The 27,876-nt window shown below is 28.3% G+C and overlaps 2 protein-coding genes across 7 annotated transcripts in view; both read left to right on the top strand.

The window, feature by feature from the left end:
• Nucleotides 1-27,876, top strand: part of LOC142330499 (multiple inositol polyphosphate phosphatase 1-like) — a 461,575-nt gene that overhangs the window by 334,226 nt on the left and 99,473 nt on the right. The window lies entirely within an intron of this gene.
• Nucleotides 1-27,876, top strand: part of LOC142330501 (multiple inositol polyphosphate phosphatase 1-like) — a 50,587-nt gene that overhangs the window by 701 nt on the left and 22,010 nt on the right. For 4 of the 6 annotated variants that reach the window (XM_075375803.1, XM_075375798.1, XM_075375802.1 and 1 more), the window contains exons 1-7: nt 5,462-5,671; nt 9,455-9,703; nt 12,967-13,098; nt 16,587-16,765; nt 20,367-20,486; nt 20,633-20,789; nt 25,758-25,858. In XM_075375803.1, the coding sequence (XP_075231918.1) occupies nt 9,481-9,703; nt 12,967-13,098; nt 16,587-16,765; nt 20,367-20,486; nt 20,633-20,789; nt 25,758-25,858 (912 nt within the window). In that variant the 5' untranslated portion in view covers nt 5,462-5,671; nt 9,455-9,480. Of the gene's footprint in view, nt 1-5,461; nt 5,672-6,027; nt 6,047-9,454; nt 9,704-12,966; nt 13,099-16,586; nt 16,766-20,366; nt 20,487-20,632; nt 20,790-25,757; nt 25,859-27,876 lie in introns of those variants that run through there. The other 2 variants (XM_075375801.1, XM_075375799.1) reach the window with 2 other exon arrangements.

Below are 27,876 nucleotides of genomic sequence, written 5' to 3'. Positions count from 1 at the left end.
CATTTTTAAAAAGCCAAGGTTGAAGCCACAAGCAGTAACTACTGCATCATTCAAAGTAAGCTTTCTCTTAGCAAAAAAATGTAAGCCATTTTCCGACGGTGACTTTGTAAAGGAAATTTTTTTGGAAATGTCAGATTCACTTTTTAACAATTTTAAGAACAAGAGTGAAATTGTTGCTGCAATTCAAGATCTATTGTCTCGAGACACAGTGATGCGACGAATTGAAAGGATGAGTAGGAATGTAAAAGAGTAGTTATATAATGATATTAATAGATGTTCTTGTTTTTTCCCTTCAGTGTGATGAATCGACAGATATACGTGTTACAACACAATTACTTGTTTCGTTCGTATGGTTTTTAAGGATTTTACATCTAAAGAAGAATTGTTGGATATGATTTCTTTGAAGGAAAGATAGACATATTCAAGGCCTTTAAAAACTTGCTCAATGATTTGAAAGTACCACTTTTTAAATTAGTCTCAATAACAACAAATGGCGCAGCTGCAATGATAGGTTGCAGAAATGGATCTATAGACCTATCTCAAAATGAAGATGAATTCCTAGCCTTTTTAAGCTATCACTGCATAATTCACCAGCAAGTGTTAGCTAGCAAGAAAATAAAGAGGTAATGGACATAGTATTTAAAATTGTTAATTCAATTCGAGGAAGTTCCTTCCCTCAAACGGCGTCTCTTCCAACTGCAACTCGATGAAAGCCAACCTGAATTATTACTACATACCGATGTCAGATGGCTAAGCAGAGGTAAATTTCTGCAGCGATTTTGTGATTTATTGTCTGAAATTATAGATTTTCTTCACTAACAAGATGGAAACTGCGAAAATTTAAATGATGAATCTTGGCTTAGTGACAGCATTTCTTACCGATTTTACTTCAATATTGAGTCATTTAAATTTAGAATTACAAGGTAAAAATAAAACAGTAATTGATATGATCATCTGCATAGACGCATACAAAACAAAATTTATTTTGCTAATAGAAGATCTGCAAAAAAAAAATCTGAATCATTTTCCAAATATGGCAGATAACCTACAAAAACATAAAAATATTAATTTTATAAGATCGACAAATACGTCGCGGAAATCCAAAAAGTAATTGAAGATTTTGAGATAAGATTTTGAGATTTTGAAAAAATTAAAGTAATTGTGGAATTTATATCTTTTCCTTTTAAAAAAGATTCAAGTGTTAAAACGCATTAGCAAAAAAATTTCAGACATATTTCATATGGATCAAAGGGCATTAGAAAACGAAATTATAATTTTACAAACTGACTTAATCTTACAAGCCAGAAAATTTGAAGAAGATTTTTGCAAATATGTCAACCGAGAAAAATATCCCAGTATCACCAAATGTAGCGAATATATCTATTCTTGTTTCGGATCTACATACCTATGCGAATCGGCATTTTCATACTTGAAAATGTAACGAAGACTAAACAACGTTCTGTCCTGCGTGATTCCCATACTGAAGACTCATTATTATGAGTCTTCATAAGTGAATTTTATTAACTGTGAATTTTGTGATGCTGATCAAGATGGATCATAGTTTCTCTTGATTCAACCAGTCTTTTTTAATGGTGGAGTACATACTTACCCATTTCAGGTACGATTTACATAATGTATCAGTATGTATCAATTAGAATAAAAGATTTATTTATATTATAACTCAACAGTAATGTAAAATAAATAACTTGTCAGTAGAAAATAGAATAATGATTTGAAAACATTAATTGTCGAGTAAAAATTGCTTGTTCCCTTTTAATGAAGGTAAATTAAATTTTAAGTAAATTATTTATTTACTAATGTATTTCTAAAAAACTTATTGTCAGAGTTATACTAATTTTGTAAAAAAAAAACGTCTTTCAGTTTACTTATGTTTTTTAGGAATGAACAACTGTTTTTTTAAAATATCAAATGAATAAAACAAAAGAGTAAATTTAATATGGCCAACAAAAATAATATTAAACCTAAGGTTTTTAAGAGAAGAATGAACTTAAAAATAATACTATTGCATATTTGAGTAATTTAAGTACAACTGAAATCTTTTGATAAATAAATTGATAAAACAAACTAAAATTAACTAGGACTATACTAATGTAATGAATGTCAAAACAACAGAATAAAAATTTCAGATAGATATTTTTTTCATAATTCCAGAAATGTTGCAGTAAGTCTTGCCAAGACAGAACTTTTGGTATTTACATTATAATTAAGCACTTACATTTAAATTGATTTATGTATAAAATTATTCATAAAATAACAAAGAAAATTAAATTTCTATCAAATGAATTGGTTACAAGCTCTTACAGTATTTGAGAGCAAATCTCAGAAAATAAATAACTTCTAATACAGAAAATGTAAAAAAAAAACAATTTTCTATTTTTTAAATAGTGGTTTCTTTCAATAGTGACAACCAATAAAAAAATGTTACCACAGAATCATGTAATCCAATATATGATTTTAATTAACAAAAAGTGAAATGGAAAATACTACAACGGTCTGTTTTGTCCTCTGGTTTCCCGACCTCCATTACAATAACATTCAATCAGCCTCCCCATAACTCAAAAATGAAATGAGACTTAAGATAAAACTGTTAATTCATTTTGGGCTATTTAACTGAGTTCAATGTCTCCATGACAGTGTGTTAGCATCTCGTCTACCTTTCAAACAGATGATTCAAAGTACAAATGCTGGTAAGACTCTGCTTTTTTTACATGCAAAACAACTCGTCTATTATTAAAAATGTTTTTAAAAAAACTGTAATTTGGAATCGATCTGTTATTTTTAGAAAAGTAAAAAAATTTCTTCCAGGAAGATGTGTGAAAAAGAAATTTGTAGTCCTGTCTGTTTAACTGAATTTAGGATAAATTTCTGATTTGTGCAACAGTAATTTATATTACGTATCCCGTAAGTAAACAATAATTTGCCATCACTATCACGGTAAAAAAAGCCATTTAAAGATTTTACAATGGCAAAATGAGCAGAGATCATTCTGGAATATCTTATAAAATTTCTATCATATATATTTATAAAATTCATTAAAAATAAAATTATAACTAAAATAATTTCATTATATCACATAAAAGTTAAGTCATATATCTTCTTTAATTTCATAATAAGATTGACACTTTTAAACTCCACCGACATAGAAATTTATAAACATTCCTCTCACCAACAGAATCCCACATTTACCCTACTGTGCTCACTTAACAATACGCCATTGTGATGTGTAATTTTAATTAAAAATCAATCACCAGAAAATATTCTTAATATTCAAACTGGGAAAGGGGCTGTTAGTTATTGGAGCATTAAAAAAAAAAAAAAAAAATTCATATGTCTTGTAAACTAAAGTAATTCTAACCTAAGAAAAAAATCAAATTAATCAATCTGTGGCGCTACAAATTGTTTTTTTTTAAAGTTCTGCAGTAAACTGCATAATGATATTCATTTTTGAAAAAACTTTTTTGCTTTAGCCAGAATGTTGTTTCAATTCAATCATTTTAAGCACTATTTGCACCTTTATGATAAAATAATCCCTTTTTATTGCAAAAAATAGCCAAAATTAAAAATTCCTTTTACAACATACAAATGTATTATAAAATATCAACAAAAATGTTCAATTAGCCAGCTGCAGTTATTTCTTCAACATTAAAAAAAAAAAAACATGCAATAAATTTTAATATTATTTTTTTTATTAAATATAAGATTGCTTGTTTGATTATATTTAAAATTGTTAATTTTAATTTTTGAAACCAAGGTGCTCAACAAAATAAAGCAATAACCAACATTTTTAGTTTTATTATATTAACATCACAATTTTGAAAAACATGTTTTTGACTTTTTGAAAATTTTGGGACTTTGCATCAAAGAACTGTTTTTAATGATTAAAATAAAAATATTCAATAAAATTGATTTTAAATAAATTAAAATCAAAATAAACTCTTTTTTCATTTTTTTTTTTTTTTAATTTAGAACCCTTCTCATCAACGGAGGGTATTAAGTTGTTTTAGTTACTTTATTGTTTAACAGGATACGTTTTAAAGATTTGAAATTACAAAAAAAAAATCTATTTTAGGGGCTACCAAATTAAAAGGAAGCATTTGGGTATAATTGATTTTTAAGAAAATAATCTAGCGGTGACAATAAATTAGTTTTGAATATAACTTTTTAAAACTGTTTAAAGATTCAGCCATAATTCTAAATAAACAAATTTTTGGCTATTTTTTTTTTCAAGAAATGCTAAAGGAATAAAGGTTATCAAAAAATTTGGAATTCTACATTTTAAATACAATGAGTAACTTCCAAAATGGAATTAAACAATTTCTTTTTGAAAATTAAAAAAATATTTTTTTTTACCACAGACCATTTGAATGAGATTGGCAATAACATTTTATTTGAAATCCTACTGAGTTATTTAAAATATAAAACAATTCCCATTAACTTTTCTGAAGCAATATATGACTAAAAAGAGAAAAACATATAGTCAGTTTTTGGGGAGGGGGTGAATATTAAATAAAATGTTTGATAATTTCTGATCTTGATTAGATGTACTTCAACTTTTATGAAAAATGATTTTGTTAAAGTGCTCCAGTAAAAATTTGAAATTTTGTTTCACCCAAACACCTCAACCCCTTTTTCCACTTTTTGCAAAAATTTAATACATACTTTCCCCCTGAATGTAATACCTGTGTAATACCTGTCTATCGAGTTTGAAGAAAATTGGTCAACAGAGTCAAGAGTTATAAAACCACACAGGTCAACAAACATATATATGTATATTTTCACAAACATCCGTCAGACAAAATATTTTTTTTTTTTGACTTGGGAGCATTGGAACAAAAGGTTTTCTTCACAGATTATTAAAAATATATTTAAATCTATTTTTTTTAACTTCTCCTTAAGCCACAAAACTTAGAAAAAGACAAAATGTTTTTGATTTTTTTTACCGAACTGTATACTTTCCCATAAGCTGTAACAGCATATATCCCTATGGCCAAGAAAGTAAAAAGAATCAAAAAATATTTTAATTGATGACAGAATTTGTTTAACACTTCATAAAATACTTGCAATCGAATAATCATAATCAATAACAAAATATTTTTATAGGAAAACTAATGTTATTAATTTAAACAATGTATAACTAACTGTTACAATTAAGTGCAGAAGTTATTTAGAATTTAAAATAAATGATCCATCACTGATAACTAGTTAAGTAATTGTATTCATTTAATTAATCTATCTTTAATTTCAATTAATTTCTTTGATGAGCAATTTTAAAAAATGTATTTCAGAAAAAAAATTAAATAAAAATATTAGGCACATGTTTACATTATGCTGAGTTTTAATTGACCATTGACATCTGAACAAGCACACGTTTTACTAAAAAAACACTGATATAAAGATAAAAAGTATTTGAAACAATACATTCTAAAAATCTTACATAGTTAATTTTCAACTAGTAACAGTATTGTAACAAATTTTCATAGTTCTACAACAGTATTCTTTAATGCTTAAAAACTTCTTAGAATAAGAAAAAAATCTTATTATTATTATAAAATAATTCATATTAATAGTGGTTAGATCAAAATTTATAATTATAAGTATATTTATTTAAATTGAACCATAACGTGTAAAGAAATTTCTACCCACCTAACTAGTAAGTATTAAACAACATTTTTAAAATAGCTTTTGACAGTTTTATTTCTAAAAAAATAAATTAACAACTAATTCATAAAAATCAATAAATAAATAACACTGTACTAATACACAAATAGAATGCTACATATAAAAGGTCAATTTTTATCTATTGATTAAATATTTTGTTCGCACTATTAAATTATTGTACTAGTAGTATTGTAATGTACTTAGTATCCAACAAAGAAGTTTATGCTTTTGATAAGCTGCTAATATTTTACACAAAAATAATTTTACTGAAATTTTACAACGGTATCAAAAGAAGCCATAAAAATTATAACACAAAATAGCAGCCTTTCATTACATCAAAATTAATGGATTACATCAAAACAAAATGGTAAACTGGCAAAAATATTTCAATTTTAAAGCATTATGAACTAAAACCATATGTTTTAATTGTGATTTATCTGTGTACCTTTTAATAAGTTATTAACATAAAGTTTTATATATATATATTAACTTGTAATAAATAAAACAAGTTGTTATTTAAGCATTTTATTTGTATATTCTTTTACTAGAACGCACACAAAAAATGATATGTAGGTCTTCACTTCAGAATATAGAATGTGGAGTGCCATAAGAAATGTTCCACGTCCCTTGCTTTTCTTAGCGTTTTATTAATGACATGCATCAAAATCTTGAAGCATTCATTGTTACTCTCTTTCCAGATGACACAGCTGTAACCATTATGTGAAGATAATTGTTTAAAAGGACTTGAACATTCTAAAATAGCAATTCAAAAAATTATTCACTGGATGGATTGTAAACATCTTAATTTAAATACGGATAAAGCCATTGCACTGTGCTTTTCTGATAGATGTAACAGTGTCGATCACAAGAATAGAATTCTCATAAATGATAATGTTAATATTTCTGTTGCACATGATAAGTTTGCTTTTGAGATTCTCAAACTGACTTTGTTTGTTGTTTTGGTTTGAAGCATTTTAACAATACGCTAATTTGTCATCATTTTTAAATATTTATTATGCATTCATATATTCCTGGATACAGTATTTCTTTTTTTTTTTGGAGCTTCCTTAAAAAGTCACAGCAAGTTTTCAAGAGACAAAAATGGGCTGTAAGATAATTAATTTTTTTGGCACCTGCAAGCATGGATCATGTAGATCAATATTTAGAAAATTGAAAACATTACCTTATCCATTTTTATTTATAATTATGGATATTCAGTCTTTGTTAAAAAGAATAGTCAACTATTATTAAAAAATAATATCCACTTTATCAAACCAGTCTATAGACGACTTATTGTATTTATAATTTAATAGAATATTTTGATTTATGATATTATGCTTCAATTGCCATTTTTTTTAAATTAATGAAAAATTAAAGAAATCTTCCCACAAGCTTAAATATAATTAAAATGATTTCCTTTTACTACAACAAAATTTAACTGGGAATGAGTTTTTAAATAAGTTTTTAAAAAAATCCTGAATTTTTTGCATCTCCATTACAATCTGCATATAAACATGTACTTAGTATCTTCATGTATTTACTTTAATATTATTTCATTTGTTTATATTTTAAATAATTAATATGGTTCTTTAAAAATTTTTATAATTAATTAGGTAATCAGGGCTCACTTAACTCGCCCTTCCCGTCTAGCCAGGATCCTTATTTTGTTCATTATCATCAAGGTTGTGAGAATAATACTGAAAAATAACAATTAAAACCTATCAATTTATAAAAACTGTCAGTGTAATGTAATTTCTTCAAAATAACATTTTGGTCAGTACAGGTGTACTGAAGAATGCAGTGATAATTTTAAGTGATATGAAGAATGCAGGTTTCAAAATAGTCAGACTCCATCTTAAAAATACTAGTTAGAGCTGGTTATCCATTCTTTATATGCATAAAAATATTTCAACCGGTTCTTAACATTACTTGAAAAATACCATTAGGAGGTGACTGTACTTCGTTTTTCTTCTTTTTATGTTTTTTAGTCAAGAAATTGGAAGCAGATGCAGCTAGTCACATTGTACAAACTGTAACAGTGGCATTGGCAGTGTTAGTTGAGCCACACCGCCCATACACCATTGCACTCCTTAAAAAATTGAAATTCAAAAAACCCAAAAATGGTTTTTAGATATTGATCTGAAGATTATTTAAAAGATCAAATTGAGTGAATATCTCAATTAGTATGGTCAGAAATGGGAAAAATTTGCAATCATTTTTCAAAATTTTTATATTTCTTAATCTCTTTCAAAGTCAAGTTTAGGAAAATCTAGAAATTAGTTTTTAGATAATCGCATGAAAATTACACACATTAAAAATCAAGTTGATATCTTCATTTGTAACTGAGAAATTAAAAAAAAAAAAATAATAAAATTTAATGTTACCCCCATTTTAACCTTTAAACTCAGAATTTCAATAATCCTTTCTTAGTGTGCACTTACACATTAATGTATACAAATTTTCATTAATCTATCTTCAGTAGTTTTTGCTGGGCATTGACTATGACTCGGTCAGGACATCTTGTAAAAAATTAATGTAGCATAAGTTATAATGTACTCGTATAATGTAGCACAATTATTAGTATAAGTATTTTATAGGCACAGATTGTGACGCTGCTATGATCAAGGTTTTAACATGGTTTCCCTTGATCTATACAGGCAAATGCTGCAGTAGTCCCTTCTTTTTTTTAACCATGGAAGTAGCATTCCTATCCATGATGAGCTCTACATAGTCCTATTACATTCTAAACAGAATAAAAGATTTATCTATTTATAAGTGTGGGTCCTGGACAAACAGTAAACTATCTGATATACAATGATGGGTTCAGCTAACAATCCTGGTACATAAAGAACCACTACATCCTTAGTATCTAACATCATCAATCCTCTTTTGTTTCCTACATCTCCAACTTAATCAAAATTCATATCCGAGTTTAATTATTTATTAATCAAAATCTCTGTAAAAAAAAGAACAATGAAGATTATAAGTAAAAAAATTGAGTTTTATAAAAAATTAAATTAAATAGAATCATGAGAATTTGAGAAAATTTAGTATAGAAGAGTGTTCTAAGCTCAGGAACAACTATTTAAAAAAAAATAATAAATAAAATTTTATTAAGAATCCTATTTTCATTTCTATACCTATCCTAGTTGAATCCTTCTTTCCTTTTTAGTGCACAACTTGCCTAATGGTTAAAATGTTAATCCACTATAAAAAAAAAAAAACAATCTTATAATTTCATTAACTTGCATGAAATTATCTTTACCAAACATGACCTATTCAGCTGAACACAAATTGAAGCGTTAATAACATTTGCATTTTTTCAGCAAAATTAAGATTTTTGCAATTACTTTATTGGATAGTCAGTATTTAAATTCAGCTGGCGTTCAGATTAGAAAAAAAATCTACAGCACATAGTAAAAAAATTAATTTCTACAAATCACATTTTTTTGTCTTTCTTCAAAAAGAGAGAAAGTTTCAGTTTTTAAAGAAACTCAGCTTTGAAATAGAATCCGACTCCATACTGACTTGCAGTAGAATATCTTCAGTTGCTCCTTAAATTATTTACTTATTATTATAAGACAGATCTGTCAATTAAATAAAGTTTACACAATATTTTGATTATCTTTAACCTAATTTCAAAAACAAAATTTCCACTTATTTGTTGAAGATTAAGAAAATTAATCAGATCACTTTAACTCTGAAAGGTTACTTTTATAATTTATTATTATTTATTAATTACTATTATTTATTATTGTAAAAAAAATTGTTTCAGTTGTATAAAATACAAGATATGATACAATGTCATCATCAGTTACACTATTATTAAATACAACCATTATTATATTACAATTTTCTGCCGGTTGGCTTCATCATCATCATCATCATCATCATCATTACCATAACTTCTGGCACAACTTTGATACTTTTTGCTATGCAGATATTCAAGATCCTTACTTACTATTTTCTTCCAAGACGTCATATAATGCAGTTTATTACAAAAACTATGTCAATATCATTCCAGGTAAGCAGATTTAATTTTACTTTCACATAATTCTGTTACATAATGCAACCTTAATAAATAATATGACGGGTACATACATGTCTGACACTTATCAAGATAGTCTAACTAATCTTAGTAGGTATAGTGTGTAATGAATTTGAAATTTTCTGAAATTACCATATTAAAATTTCTGTAAAATATTTCAGAACATAAAATTGCCTTGTCAGACACAGACAAAATATTCAGAAAACATATAAATATAGCCCAGCCTTATTTGGTAGCATCATTCAGGCACAAAATATTTGCCCCCTTTTGAAAACAACCTAAAAATGACAACAATTTGAATGAATAAATTACAGAACAAAACAATTTTTAGCAGTTCATAAATCAAACTTCACAGCCAAATACAAATTTTTTTGATCTTAATCACAGAAAAATACATTTCAAAATACACAGAAAGTCTATTGTGAATGACAGACATACTCACGTGATACCTCTTACTGACCAAGAAATAAAACCTTAATTATTATGCCAATCTCCCTGCTGAGTGGTAGTATCTCAGCCTTTCATCCAAAGGTCCAAATTTAAAATACCAGTTAAATACAACATTTTTCATATGCTACAAAATTCCATTTCACATTCCTACAACACAAGCTTTTAGCTTATGTAGTAAATTATTGATTGAAAAAAAAGAATATTAGAAATGTGATTCACAGACTCATGTCATTCAATGAACTCATACCACTGGAAGGTCATACGCAAACTTAATATTATAAAATACTACGTACAAAAATAGATATACCAGAAAAAAAGAAAACATAAAATTCATAATTCAGATAAAAAACATTTAAAAAAATTCCATTATACTTATATACATAATCAAAAATTAAGAAAAATAGTTATGAATAACTATTAGTTAAGAATTTAAAAAAAATGAATATTACTTTCAGAAAAAAAAAAGAAACCAAACATAATATCTGAGATTATAATTACTAAACTTCTGCAATGGCACAAATTTCTTTATTGGAGAAACAGGTTATAGCTTAAAAAAAGTCAATATACTCATAAAAGCATTCATACCAAGTCAACATTTGACTTGTTGAGTTGTACTGTCAGATCATTCCATTATTCATACAAATATAATCGAGACAGATGTTTAGTAAATTAAAAATTTTACTTAGCCATATATCTATGTACGAATGTTCAAATTTCACTAAAAACAATGGCCACTTTTATCTTAAATGTTTAAAATATCTACCTCTATCAAACTAGACAACACAACCATTTTCATGTAATTAAACACAAAACTATACTAATAACCAAGTTAATAGTAACTTCATAAAATAAAAAATAAAAATTATTTTACAGAAACAATACTAAAATTAAATGTTTATTTTTTTAATACAAATCTTCTGCATCTCTTTTAAATATATATAATGTACTAAAATAATTGTCATTAACACCTTTTGAATTACTTACTTTATAGTTCTTTTATTTATTTATTATTATATTCATGTATTTAATTTACTAATTTGGACTTGCATTACTTCTATTTTTAATCTCATAATTATAATTATGAATTTGTGATTCTGATCTGATCAAGGTTTTTAGCCTTGATCCACCTGGGAAGACAATGAGGAAATAAATATTTCATTTATAGACTAGCACAACTTCTCTCACCTGACATGATCTAATAATGTAAGTATCAAAATATAATTTATTATCACTCATCAGAATATTTATCTATTTTTAATCTCATAATTATAATTATGAATTTGTGATTCTGATCTGATCAAGGTTTTTAGCCTTGATCCACCTGGGAAGACAATGAGGAAATAAATATTTCATTTATAGACTAGCACAACTTCTCTCACCTGACATGATCTAATAATGTAAGTATCAAAATATAATTTATTATCACTCATCAGAATATTTATTTACTTAGACCGCTTAGCGAAAACAATCAAAATTACACCAATATAACCAGCAGTATAAATACAGACATACATTTCATCTTACTTTAGATGGTCTAAAGTGGACTACAAAATAATGTACTTGAACATAATGAAATAAACACTGAAAAACTAAATTTGGTTTAGCACACCTTTTAACCCTATCATAAATATATCTTTGAGTTTTAAAAATAATCATTAACAATAACTTCTGTTAAACAGCAATTCTATATAAAGATGATCTCAGAAATAGCTGAAAATTAATGCATTAAAAACTTTTACTGTAATAGTAAATAGTCCAGTTAATTTTTAAATATTAAAGTATATTTCAAACATGTGTTTTATTGCCAGTTAATCATTAACTTGTATAAAATTAACCGATAAAAATATTGATCTCTTAAATAATTAGATACTATAATGTTAAAAAAAAAACAAGAAATGTACAAGAAAATTGTCTAATAAATATTAATCAGAAAATGGTTTAATATTAATTTATAGAGCAAATTTGAAACATTACATCCTACCAACAGTCAATAATCTTGTCACATGACAGTAATCAATACCTACATTATTTTAAAATTTTAAAGTAACTGTATCATGATTTTTTTTTTTTTTTTTTGTTTATTTAAAAGTTTATTAACACAATATTTTTTGTTACATTTATAAATCAAATACTTTCTATAAAGCTTAGATGTTTCCTTACTAGAACATTAATTTAATACATCCAATAATGAGCTAAAATCAATGGAGGTTATTTTTTTTTTAAATACAACTACCGTAAGATCACTTCGATTATTCGTGTTATGTTCTTTGAAACACTTCTGCAATTTGATGCAAATAATGTATTTCCTACTGTTTTTTTGGTCAATCTCCTACATTCTGTTAAAATTTTGTTCTTTAATTTTGTAATTTATTTTTAAATACAACAAAACAGAGATAAACATTTAAACAAATGAGAAAATCTCATCACTAGCTTTTAAAATGTTAAATAATAATTAAGATTAAAAGATCATATAACTAAATAGTAAGTAGGCAGCTATTGATAAGCTGAAATCTTATATCGAGTGGGCTCTATACATTATAAAGATACAACCGCTGACTAGATTTGCTTGATACATAAGCCTCTCCAATCTCTTCCTTCTAATACTCTTCCCACTTATGTTCATATTTCTTCATTACCTAACCTACCTATTCTCTTATTCCACTTCCATCTCATCCATATTCCTAAGTATCCTTATCCCCATACCAATTTATCCTCAATGTCTCTATTTTAGTTATTAGTTAGTTAAAACTTAATTGTTTTCTAATAATTATTTCATATTACTGACATAGATGAGTGCACACCGAGACAAATATGGATGCTGACAAGACATGGTTCTCGTTATGCAACTAAAAAAAAGATGGAAGAATTTCACAAATTAACAAAATTACGTAACCTTATTATTCATAATCATGCACAAAACAGTAAGTTTAATTTTTTTTTCAATGTATTATACAAATTATATTCTAAATAAAATTGTACAATCAGTTCATATTTGCACATGTTTCTGTCAAATAAAAAAAACATACTCATATTATCCAGCTCCTACATATTCGTATCATTATTTTTTTGTTAATTAACTAAACAGATAATAATTAAAAATATAACAGCTTAAAACATAAAAAAAAGTTTCTACTGATCATGTTTAATAACTGGTTGATTACTGACAAGATGAGACTTTTTGGTTAAAACTGTCATAAAATTGTAACTTGTAATCAATATTTAAAAATAAATTTAAATAGATAATGAACAATTCTTTTAATTATTATTTTTAACATATTTAATCTGTAATCAATAGATTCTATAGAAGTTGTGGATCTGTTGCAAACCCTGATGGATTAAACACTGTAAAAATACAAAGAATGTGCTATTTTATCTATCACCAAACATCAAGCCAAGATCAATCCTTTAAACTATTCTAACATTAAAGAAAAGCTCACACTTTATTTAAATGTTAGCATTAACAACCCAGATTAATAAAGGTACATATTTGTAAAATACTTTTTCATTCCAACTCAGCAAAAAATTAAAGTTAGACGATGGTAGCAGAAAAAGCAAAATTCTTTGAAACTTATAAACAAGAGCAATGTAAAATAAAGTGCCCGAAATAGGATTTCATAATATAATATATATATATATGTATGTATGTATATATACATACACAATATTAGAAATCTAAAATAATTAAAAACTAAGTCACCTATTGGTCAAAATAATCACAAAAATATTTTAAATATATCTCAAAAATCATTAATAAAGTATTCTAAAACATAAAGATATAGATCTAGAAGAATAATATAAAATTGAATCACCAAATACCGAAAAAAACAAAATAATAATTCAAATCATTAATGATACGGAAGCAAATAAAAACACATTTTATAAATTAAAAAATATATAATGGTTTTCAGAGAACAACCTATTGTTTTACAAAATTTTAAAAATAAGGTATCAATTTCTTGAGAACTTGAAAAATTTGTTTAAATCTAATTTAATTTTTATAAAGATCCTACATCCATTAACCGCGAAAACCCTGCTAAGAAAAAAGTTTTCTACTTCTTTTTTCTTGGAAAAAATTTTATTAGTTTTTTCTATAACTGCACATGGCATGAGATGTCAGTTATTCTTAAATGACAATGCCATTTTGAGAAGGGAATTGTAACTCGTGTTACAGAAGTTTTTTAATGAGGGAGAAGAAATGGATGGAACGATAGGTGAAAAACTCCCAGACCACCCCAGCCAGGAATTGAATCGAGATTATCTGATCTAAAAACTGATATGCTAACCACTACTTTGACTGGCCAGCCGTAGATGTGTCGACGTAATTATGGTGGTGGCTAATACTGTAACCCTATACCATACATACTGTCTGTAGCATCTATCTATGCTATCTGCATAAAGAGAAAATAGGAAAAATGTCATGTGTATTCAAACATCTTTTAAATAATAATTCTTTAAAATTAAAAAAAAAATACAATTATATTTTCATTAACTCTTTTTACTATTAACAATTCTGTAAATAGTTACGCCTGGCTCATTTTACACTGAATTGAGTTCTACATGAAGTTTTAATTATTAAAAATTCATTCTGAAAAAGTGTTAATCACTGCTAAAATACTCAAAAGAAACTAAAAAGAAACTTTTTTATGTTTTAGAAACTAAAACTAAAAAAAGTAAGTTAAAAAAATACATTGAGAATTAATTTTAAAAAAAAATTATACTTTTCCTTAGATGCAATCCACTCTGTAGTTGTAAATAACAAACATAATTATTTTGTACTGTAAAAAACAAAAAAATATATTTTTTGTTAGATAAGAGGGACCCCCTCCCACTTCTTTTGATAATATAAATCAATTTAACATCATACAACTCTAATTTGAAACACACACAACATATATTAAATTCATGATAAATAAAATTTTCTGTAAAATTACATGATATATAATTTAACTTTAGTAAATACTGTACATAAATGTTCGCAATAAACAAAAAAAATAAATAAATAATACCACTACAATGTGATTTGATGTACGAGGGTTATTTTTTTTCAAGGCCCGATCGGTCGCGAAATAAAAACCCGCGCAAAAATCGGATGAATCTTTGCGCATGTGTGTTGCGCAGCGTCTCTAGTATGGCCTTCAATCACGCTGCGTCACTTCGTTTAGTTCTGAACACGCAGTTAGCACGTAAACATGTCTACAACAATAGCATCTCCCGCCAAGTGTGAAGTGCGTGCGGTAATTCGATTTCTTCAGGCTGAGGGGTGTAATGCAGCTGAAATTCATCGACGAATAAGTAATGTGTACGGAGAAACTACAATGAGTGATAGCAAAGTGTGACAATGGTGCAGGAACTTTAAATCAGGACGTACAGATAGATGTTCATTAAGCAGGCGGTCAGGGAAGGAAACGAGTGTCAACCGATGAACTCGTTGAGCGAGTGGATGAGGCAATTCGAGAAAATCGTCGGTTCACAATTTCTGTATTGAGCGATTCGTTTCCTGAAATTTCAAGGTCAGCTCTCTATACCATTGTAAGAGCCTTTAGTACCGCAAACTGTGTGCGGGATGGGTTCCCAAGATGCTGTCCGACCATCACAAAACAATGACAATATTCGCCACCCTAACGTTTCTCCGGCGCTACCACAATGAAGAAGATTTTTTGAACAAAATTGTCACGGGAGACGAGACACGGGTCCATTTCGAAACTGAAGAAACAAAAGAACAATCCAAACAGTGGATGCATTCTCATTCTCCCAGTAAACCAAAGACGTTCAAGCGAACCTTCTCAAACAGAAAGTGTATGGCTACTGTTTATGGGGCCCGGAATGGAGTTCTCTTGGTGGAATTCATGGAACGTGGCACGACCATCACTTCAGCCTCATACTGCGTGACTCTTCAACGTCTACGGAGGGCAATTCAGAATAAGCGGAGAGTAATGTTTTCATCAGGCATTGTCTTTCTCCATGACAATGCTCGGCCACACACTGCAGCTGTAACAAAGAAGCTCCTGCAGCGTTTTCGTTGGAAGAAGTGTTTGATCACCCACCATACAGCCCGGACTTGGCTCCATCCGATTTTCAACTCTTTGCTCACATGAAACGCTGGCTAGGAGGACAACATTTTGGCACAGACATCGAGCTGCAGACCAGCGTAGAAACATAGTTGAAAACAGGCGGTTCCGTTCTATGACGAGGGTATTAGAAAGTTGGTACCACGCTACGAAAAATGTCTAAATCGTAGTAGCGACTATGTAGAGAAATAGCGTAAATATGTAAGTACTTGTTACAAATAAAAAATTTTTTATTTTCACTGTGGTTTTAATTTCGTGACCGATCGGCGACCTTGAAAAAAAATAACCCTCGTACATTTAGCATAATCTGAATGCAAAACTTTAATTTTGTCCTAATACAGGAGGTTACTTATGTAAAAAAGATTTAGAAAATTTAAGACAATGGTCATTTGAAGAGCCTTTATCAAAGAGTGATAAACTAACATCAGAAGGATATAATGATCTTTGGGAAATGGGTCATCGTATAAGAGCAAAATTTCCAGAATTATTTAAAACTTCAGAAAATGAAACAATGTATAAGGTAATAATTTTAAATACTTATCTAAAAACTATAATGAAAAAATTTACCCTAATATTTTAAGACAATCCTTTCATAAGCTGATTGTGTCCTTAATTACCATTGATCCCTGACTTCAACTCCCTTATCAGAAATATTTACAGATTCATGTGCTAACAGGATTAAAATATGTGTATTCATTACAACACATGCATCCATTTAGATATACATTTGATGGACTATAAGAGCACAAGAATTTAATTATTAAAAACTTTTAATACTAATGTTTAAAGCTATTTACATCATTAACACTACTGTTTTCTCTCAACTGAAAACAGAGTAACAAGAATCGTTTCCCACAATAAGAGGTACATTAATCTATTGCTTTACAAAGTATGTCTTGGTCTTTCACACAGCTGATGCATGTTAAGCATCAGAGGTAAAAACAAAAGTCTGATTTTCTTTCTCTAAAGCTGATACTGAGTACTATGCAACTGATTTCTACAGTTAAGGGAATCAAGGTACACTTACAGGGTTGAATATTATTTATATTTTTGGTTGGAATGGTGTACTGATACTTAACAGTCTATTCAGCTCAGTGACAGGAAACCGCTTTCTTCCTTACTTTCCAAGTTATTGCCAAGTACCTCCGTAGTGGTAGTCTGCGGAGGTTAAGGTTATGGAGCCTAGCATACATAGCTAATATATCTTTTTTTTAAGTATTATATTATTTCAAAATTTATAATTTTGTTTTATAATTATAATAACAGAATTAATATAAAAATTGTATATTCAACAATTTTTGTCCTTTCAAAATAAATTGAATGGCTTATGGGTTTTTTTTTTTTGTCGCCAAGGTGTGACTTTAATGATTATACATTTCAGTATATAATATGTATAATTTTATTGTATTATTATTGTGTATGTAATTCATTTTTAGTTTCGAGAACAAAAAAAAGTTTTTTTGTTACAGCAGACTTAAATAAATTAAGAAGATGTATATTCAGAGAGACTCAAAATGATTGTGTAAGCAGTAGGATAGCATTGATTTTCTTTGTGGGGTCCTTACAGCTACTGCCACTTCCCACATCCTAATCGTCATCTCTGTCCATCAAACTAGTATACTTCATGAAGCCATCTATTCTTCACAGCACTCTCAATCTTCTATGTAAACATTTGTTCTCTTTCCTTCTAGCCAATGGTCTGTGAAAGAGTATTCTACTTGAACTCCTGTCATCACTCCTCTTCCTTTGCATGCCTGTGACAAATGAAGCAGTACATTACATTTCTATTTATTATCATTTCTCTATTATTTTTTTCCCTCTATTATTACATTTCTCTATACATGGGCATTTGGACACAAATATCTTACACAGGACTGCCTCACATAATCCATCTCTAAAAGCACCTTATCCTTCTATTTATCTGCAAGCATTAAGCACCATATGTAGCAACCAGCTTCACAATTGTTTTATAAACTCTTTTTAAAATTTTATTCAAATTTTGTTATACCATTTAAGTTTATTAATGGACATTTTGCCCTGAACTGTCCAGTCAGATATCTGTCTCATGCAATCAGTATTTTCACATTACAGATGACAAATATTTAATTTTTTGCCCCCTTACGTGATGTCATTCTTTATTTTTTTTCTCCATGTTGCCCTTATTATCAATTACTGTGTATTTTTAGTATTCCTCTAACAATTTTCTGACCATAAAGGAAGCATCAAAATCATTATTTACAAGGTCTTTATCATTGGGAAAAAGAAGAGAGTACAGAAATACCATCAACATCTATTTCCATCTGATGGCAACACTGATTCCTATAGAAAATAGGCTTTGATTTACGATGACTGCTGTTAATCTTTTGATACATTAAAATTTTATTCTTATATAAACTTTTGTTTGTAATTACCTGGAACTTAAATATTTTATTTTGAGAACTGATATTTTAAGAAAGAGTAATCATTAAGTTTTTTATAATTTAAACTTTACACTCACTGACTGTTGCCAATACTCCATATTTGAGATATTAAAAGGGAGCTGCAATTCTTGATCTAGAAATTATTTTTCAGGCCAGTAGTTATTGGATTCTTTACTCAATGTTTATTACTGCTGATTGAATTAATGAATCTTATTTTTAAACTCAACAGTTACATGATTTTAAAAATAACATGTAGAAAAAATTTAATTTAAAAATTATTGAACCTTGACCTTTCTGCATTATTCTTGAGTCTTTATCAGAAAAAAAAACAGAACAAAACAAAAAACTATTTATTATGGCCAATTATGCATACAAAGTACCTCACTTTCATCTTTTTTTTTTTTAAAGCGATTTTGAAATTCTTTGACATGATTAAACATAATATGTACATAAAAAATTAGTATTTAGAGTGTATTTAAAAGGATTTTATCTATGTTAATTTTTTTCATTCATCTGTATATTTCATCATAGCTATTTTTTTCTAAATTTCGATTTTGGCTGCAGAAAATTTTTTACAAAGAACCTCATTGTTTTAACATTTCTTTGAAAATATCATGTATTATCAAACTTTCAGTCATTTTTGAAAGAAGTTGCTTTCTGACACATTTCAAATTTTTAGAAAATATTTTAAACTGCATAGATAAAAAAAAAGATTTCATATAGAATTTTTATGACCTCAGGAAAGAATTCAGTTTAGTTCCACACTGATGAAAAAACTTTATATTTAGAGCTAAAACTGTAGTTGTGATATCAGAGGAGCTGCTTACAACTGGTTAGTCATACCTAATTGACTGCAGGTAATGATTAAAATTTCACTTTTTGATAAGAAAACATATGTAAATTCAGTTCTTCACTTCAAGATGTAGAATACAAAGTACCTTAGGTAAATGTTCTTCGTCTCTGCTTTTTTATGGTTTATTAATGACCTGCCTCAAAACCCTGGGTCATTCATTGTCTGTCTTCTGTTGCAGGCAACTGAATTTATATCTGAAGATAAGTATTTATAAGGAATTGAAAGTTCCATGATAGCAATTCAAAAAATTATTTACTGGATTGATTGTAATCATCTATGAGTAACTTTACATATGAATAAAACCTTTGATCAGATAGACATAATGTTGATGATTTCGCATATCAAGAATTAAAGCAAAATTTCTAAGAGTTTTATTAAGTGACAAGTTCTCTTGGGATAATAAAACTGAATTCATTTACAATAAAAAATCAAATGTTTTCCTTTGAAGCAACTTAATTTGTAACAACTTTTTATATTATATTAAATACATTTTACCTTAGCGTTATTTCATGTATTTATATTTAAATAACTAATAAAGACTTTAATCACACCTAATTTTTATCTTATTAATTATGTTTTTATTTTTACAATTTGTGTTATACCAATCAGAATAAAAAATGTATTTTTTATTCTGTGAAGCAATGTACTCAGTGGATAAAAGCCGATTCTTCTACGAGACATATAATCTGAATCTAAGAAAATTCAATAAATATAATTTTTAGATTGTTTTATGTTGTATCAGTAACATAAGGTATATGATTTGCAATAGATTCATTAATTAATATGTAATTTTTTTATATAAAATTATAAAAAGATCATGAAAATATATAATTTTTGTTTAATGTTAGTTTCAGATACAGCACACGGATCATTCAAAAACAAAAGCAAGTGCACAAGCATTTGTTACCGGTTTATTTAAGAAAAAAATACACATTCCTGTTCCAACTTCTGATGATCTATTAACACGTGTCAGTAAACTAAATCTATTTTCAACTTAAATTCTAACTATTTTACTGATTAACTTGTAAACTTAAGTGAATTTATGGTGATTGAAATGATCACTTAATGATGAGTTTGTGAATTTATAATAAATAATTATACATATTTTCCACAGCTATATCCAAATTGCAGAGTGTTACCACTCCCTGATGCTGATGATCCACCAGATGAAGGAAAGAATGAAAGGACACTGTTTAGAGAAGGACCGATAGTAAATGAAGTAGTAAGAAATGTCAGCATACGTCTTGGATTTGTAAAATCACTTGCAATGGGTATGTTTAAATTATCCAATCTTATAATGATAAGGCGTTAAACAAAATTTTGGAAAGAAAGCTTATGATATCCTCTATATTATCAATGTCTAATTTATTAATTTTGTCTTTATCGGTTTTTAACTGTCTGTAATTTGATTTATTTGAAAGGTTCACACATACATGGTATACATAATGTGTGTAGAATTAAGGTATTTAAGTAAATAATCTTAAAAAATATTAAAACCTTACAACCTGGGTAAAAATTTTAATCAGGGTAAGAATCAACCTTTGAAGATTCTTTTCAAATCATCAGATCATGTTAACTGGATATTTTGGAATAAAAAAAATATTGAAAACGGTAGATACGTTATAAAACGAGATCTTACAAAAAAAACAAGCTTATTTTAATGTAGTACTCTGAGCTAAAAACAAGAACTGATAACTGTGAAGAAGATCCTTTCACTGCTTATGATAAGCGAGTTCCACATATTGCCCACAAAAAGCAGAATACCAAGTAACTATTTGTTACTTGGTATTTCGGCTTTTGGTATTCAATTAACCTCTTTTATCAGAATGTTATAAGCATGAGAGATTAGTTACTTGAACTGAAGCTGAGATTGAAGACATTTTTAGATTACAATATGCACTAACCGAAACATCGTTTGAAGATTTAAAAAATTGTGAATTAGGTTTTGATTCTTACAATATTATTAGGTGTGTCTATTTTCAATTTTTACAAGTTGGAAGAAGAGTGGGGAGGTGTAGCTTTGAAAAAAATCTTAAATATAGTAATATTATACTAGTTGACAATTCATTTTAACGTGTTTTGGTCAGACACATTTAATGATAATAGTAATATTATTGTAGGAGTTGCATACATTCCACCTGGTTCTTTTTCTAACAACTATGATGAGTTCATAAATTGTATCTCTAATTTGCTTACCACAAACATTAATAGTACAACCACAGTTAAATTATTGTTATGACTTTAATGTACCAGGTTTTGTATAGAAAAACTTAGAAATTGTTTCTTATGATAAAGGTTATCATACAAATTTAAATGTTCAAGATGTTACTACTCACCTTAATAAATAAATATAGATATACTTATTATTATGAATTATTTAAGAAAGAATGAAATATATAATAATATAAAAGTATATAATAAAGTATATAAAAGTATATAACAGTGATAGAAATTTATTAAATTATACTGTTAAAGTGAAGAATCTTTATCCAATGGTACCAATTTTTTTTTTTTAAATTGCTAATAAAAATGATAATGGTAGATCTTATCTATCTTGAATGCATCTACAAAATGAGTATGCTGACATGGGTGCTGAAATTTTTACTAAAAAATTTGGGAGTGTCTACACTAATAATGATTTTTCCTCGACTGAAATTACATTTAACTGTAATGATTGTTTCACTAATATTATTTTAACTAAGAATGATGTTGAAGAGGCCATTCGCCAGCATAATGATAATTCTTCACTTGGCCCAGATATTATTCATCCTGTTTTAGTTAAGAAATGTTCTGCTTTAATTGTACCGTTTTTAACTAAGCTCTTCAGTGTTCTTTAAATACTTTTATTTTTCCTATTTTTTTGGAAAATTTGCTACTTAAGCCCATTATTTAAAAATGGAAATACTTCAAATATCAATAATTATCGCTCTATCAGAGATGTAATGTTTTTTCTAGACTCTTTAAGTTAGATTATATGAAAATTACAGCTTGCATTAAGAAATTTATAGTTCCTGAATAACATGGTTTTCTGGAAGGAAAATCTACTTATAAACAAACTTGTTTATATATATGGAATATATTGTTGATGCAGGTAAATAGTGGTTATTATCTTCTACAATTTATACTGATTTTTGTTGTGCATTTAATATAATCAATTCAGATTATTTATTAGAAAACTTGCTACTGGTGGATTTAATGGTAAATTGTTGTCTTGGTTACACTCATTTTTTATAAACAAAATTCAGTATGTTAAAACTTATAATTTGATCTCTAAGCCAATTTACGTTACATCTGGAGGAGGATAAAGAACGCAATTGGATCCTCCATTTTTCCTAACATTTACAAATGACATTAGTTTAATAATACATTATTCACATTTTTTATTATTTATGGATGGTATGAAACTGTTTATACCTATTACAAATCTGTTAATATTCAATTGCTTCAAACTGACTTGAACACAAAGACAAAAATGGTGTAATGACTTAAATGGTGTTTCTTGTAACTTAAAAAAATGTTTTATATTCAATTTGAAAGGTTTGCAAATGTTGATTATAATTATTTACTGAATGAAACTGCAATACAAAAGGTATCTTCTATAAAAAAAATAGAAAGAATATTTTGATAGTAAGTTACCCTCAAGTGAACACATTGGTTTTACTGTTTCTACATCACTAAAAATAGTACATTTTATTAAGAGATTCTCTACAAATTTTAGAAATACTCTCTTACAGAACTTTATATTATGCTTTTATATATACGAGATACTAACTTATGGCTCTGCGTCTGGCGACCTTTAACTGACTTGCAATTAAAACTACTAGAGTAGAATCATTCTTAAATATGCCGCCTATAAAATTGGTGACTTTATTATCATAATATTACTCGTGTTTCTAATTTGTTAAAAATACCAAGTATTGAATCATCTCAGATGAGAATAGTCAAAATATATTTGACTATAAAATTTTGAATAATTAGTTTGACTGCACTAATTTATTTCAACTTCTTGACTTTCATGTACCAACTAGATTCTACGACATAATTTTCAATATTTTTATGTTTCAATCGATTCTAATAGGAGATAATCTATTTCTATGCTATCTTTACTATGTAATGAACACTTAAGCTGGTTTAGACATTACATTTCTAATAATAGATTAAATACTATTAATAACTTATCAAGAAATTTTTTAACTCATGAATCATAATTTTGTTATTTGCTTTATATTTTTTATGTTTTGTGTTCATGGATTTCATGTCCATTTATTTCAATTAAATAAATACATTTTTTTTGTCTTCAGTCATTTGACTGGTTTGATGCAGCTCTCCAAGATTCCCTATTTAGTGCTAGTCGTTTCATTCCAGTATACCCCTACATCCTACATCCCTAACAATTTGTTTTACATATTCCAAACGATGCCTGCCTGCATCATTTTTTCCTTCTACCTGTCCCTCCAACATTAAAGAAACTATTCCAGGATGCCTTAATATGTGGCCTATAAGTCTGTCTCTTCTTTTAACTATAGTTTTCCAAACACTCCTTTCTTCATGTATTTGCTGCAACACCACTTCATTTGTTACTTTATCCACTCATCTGATTTTTAACATTCTCCTATAGCACCACCTTTTAAAAGCTTGTAATCTTTTCTTCTCAGGTACTCAGACTGTCCAAGTTTCACTTCCATGAGACTATGCTCCAAACATATACTTTCAAAAATCTTTTCCTGATGTTTAAATTAATTTTTGATGTAAACAAATTATATTTCTGACTGAAGGCTTGTTTCGCCTGTGCTATTCAGCATTTTATATCGCTTCTGCTTAGTCCATCTTTAGTAATTCTACTTCCCAAATAACAAAATTCTCCATATCTCCATAATTAATCTCCATAATCTTTTCTCTTCCTATTTTTACATTCAGTGGTCCATCTTTGTTATTTCTACTACATTTCATTATGTTTTGTTCTTGTTTATTTTCATGGGATAGTTCTTGCGTAGGACTTCATCCATGCCGTTCATTGTTCCTTCTAAATCCTTTTTACGCTCAGCTACAATTACTATACAATCAGCAAATCGTAGCATCTTTATCTTTTCATCTTATACTGTTACTACAAATCTAAATTGTTCTTTAACATCATTAACTGCTAGTTCTATGTAAAGATTAAAAAGTAACGGGAATAGGGAACATCCTTGTCGGACTCCCTTTCTTATTATGGCTTATTTCTTATGTTCTTCAATTATTACTGTTGCTGTTTGGTTCCTGTACATGTTAGCAATTGTTCTTCTATCTCTGTAATTGAACCCTAATTTAATTAAAATGCTGAACATTTTATTCCAGTCTACGTTATCGAATGCCTTTTCTAGGTCTATAAACGCCAAGTATGTTGGTTTGTTTTTCTTTAATCTTCCTTCTACTATTAATCTCAGGCCTAAAATTGCTTCCCTTGTCCCTATACGTTTCCTGAAACCAAATTGGTCTTCTCCTAACACTTCTTCCACTCTCCTCTCAATTCTTCTGTACAGAATTCTAGTTAAGATTTTTGATGCATGACTAGTTAAACTAATTGTTCTGTATTCTTCACATTTATCTGCCCCTGCTTTCTTTGGTATCATGACTATAACACTTTTTTTGAAGTCTGATGGAACTTCCCCTTTTTCATAAATATTACACACCAGTTTGTATAATCTCTCAATCGCTTCCTCACCTGCACTGCGCAGTAATTCTACAGGTATTCCGTCTATTCCAGGAGCCTTTCTGCCATTCATATCTTTTAATTCTCCTTAAATTCAGATCTCAGTATTGTTTCACCTGTTTCATCCTCTTCGAATTTCCTCTTCTTCCTCTCTAAGACCATTTTTTAATTCATTTCCTCCGTATAAGTCTTCAATATATTCCACCCACCTATCGACTTTGTCTTTCATATTATATATCGGTATACCATCTTTATTTAACACATTATTAGATTTTAATTTATGTACCCCAAAATTTTCCTTAACTTTCCTGTATGCTCCGTCTATTTTACCAAACTTCTAAATAAATAAATAAACATGCATAAATATATTTTCTATAGTATATTAATTTTTCATCCAAAATTAATAATCACTAGATGAAAATTAATACACTAGTTATGTTTTATTATTATCATCATAACTCACTTAATGAAAAAAATAGGAAAACATAATACAACTAATATTATATACTTGTATGAATTAAATTAATGATCTTTTTCCTGATTACAACAGATGAGGTAGAAAATATGTATGACATGTGTCGATACAAAAAGGCATGGAAATTTGAAGAACTATCCCCATGGTGTGCATGCTTCTTGAAAAGTGAATTACAAGTAAGTATTTAATAAATACTGGGAGCATTTGATAATAATCCAGAATCGCAGTAGATTGCAGCACTAATGAAAAATGTATATGATAATTGACAAGTACAGGTACCAGAAGAATATTATGTAGCATTATCTAAGCTACTGAATAAAGCAAAAATAACTGCGTCAAATAAAAAAAGTTGATTTTTCATCTTTCATCATGACATTTTCCTGTTTCAAAAGATGACAGAATGGCTTGCTAGAGAGAAATTGCCTTAATAATCAAAAAACCATTGAACACAGTACTTATAAAAATTTAGACAAATCACCATTTTTCTTTTAACATAAAAAAAGCTTCTGAATATTATTAAAATTAGTATATCAAGGTAAAAGAAGAATATGTAAAATAAAAAATTTTTCATTGGTAATCTGGAAAGATTATCAAACATCCTTTGTATTATAAAAAAATAATAATAAATAAGCTTATGAAACTATACTTCTGTTAAATACGAACTAAATTCTTATATTTATTTCTGTTGTGAAAGGGAGAAGAAAGAAATACATTTTTTTAAATAAAAAGAAAACATATTACATTTAATTTTATGAATTGCATTCCATTTTCAACAATTATATCAAAAGAGTAAATATATTATTATTACTACTACTGTGAAACAAAAACAAATAAATAAATCATAAGATCTTATTTTGATTCCTCCTCTATGAATCATGAGACCTTGCCGTTGGTGAAGCGGCTTGAGTGCTCAGGGATACAGAGTAGCTGGACCGAAGGTGCAACCATATCGGAGAGGTATCTGTTGAGAGCCAGACTGATTCCTGAAAGAGGGCAGCAGCTCTTTCAGTAGTTGTTAGGGGCGTGAGTCACAATGACTTAAACGGCCATATCAACATCACTCAGTCCCCTGAGTACTGCGCAGCTGAAAGCAATGGAAAACTACAGCTGCTTTTTTTCCAAGAAAATGTGGCTCTCTGCATTTTCATATAACAATGATGGAGGCGCCTTCCTTGGTAAAATATTCCGGAGGTAAACTAGTCCCCCGTTTGGATCTCTGGGTGGGGACTACTAAGGAAGGGGTCACCAGAAAATTAAAAAATAACATTCTACGAGTCGGAGCGTGGAATGTTAGAAGCTTAAAAAAGGTTGGTAGGCTAGAAAATTTAAAAAGGGAAATGGATAGGATAAATGTCGATGTAGTAGGAATTAGTGAGGTTCGGTGGGAAGAGGAAGGCGACTTTTGGTCAGGTGATTTTAGAGTAATTAACTCAGCTTCAAATAATGGGCAGGCAGGAGTAGGTTTCATAATGAACAAGAAGATAGGGAAGAGAGTAAAGTATTTCAAAACACATAGCGATAGAATCATTGTAATAAGGATAAAATCAAAACCTAAACCGACGATTGTTAACGTCTATATGCCTACAAGCGCCCATGATGATGATGAGGTAGAGTGTGTATACGAAGAGATTGATGAAGCAATTAAATACGTAAAAGGAGATGAAAATTTAATAATAGTTGGAGATTGGAATGCAAGCATTGGAAAAGGCAAGGAAGGAAATATAGTGGGTGAATACAGGCTGGGCAAAAGGAATGAAAGAAGGGACCGACTTATAGAGTTTTGCACGAAGTATAATTTAGTAATTGCCAACATATAAATTGGGGTTTAAAAGCCTGAAGAAAAGGTGTCAGATGAATCGGTGGAATTTAGAGAAGTTTGAGGAAGAGGAGGTAAAGAAGATTTTTGAGAAGGACATCGCAAGAGGTCTGAGTAAAAAAGAAAAGATAGAAAATGTAGAAGAAGAATGGGAGAATGTTAAAAAGGAAATTCTTAAATCAGCAGAAGCAAACTTAGGCGGAATAACGAGAACTGGTAGAAAACCTTGGGTTTCAGACAATATATTGCAGCTGATGGATGAACGTAGAAAATATAAGTATGCTAGTGATGAAGAAAGTAAAAGGAATTATCGGCAATTAAGAAATGCCATAAACAGGAAGTGCAAACTGGCGAAAGAAGAGTGGATTAAAGAAAAGT

Source organism: Lycorma delicatula, chromosome 9 (assembly GCF_047948215.1).
Source record: "Lycorma delicatula isolate Av1 chromosome 9, ASM4794821v1, whole genome shotgun sequence".
In the NCBI taxonomy this organism is placed as follows: Eukaryota; Metazoa; Arthropoda; class Insecta; order Hemiptera; family Fulgoridae; genus Lycorma; species Lycorma delicatula.
The sequence above is the reverse complement of the archived record's forward strand: the minus strand, read 5'-3'. Positions and strand labels throughout refer to the sequence as shown.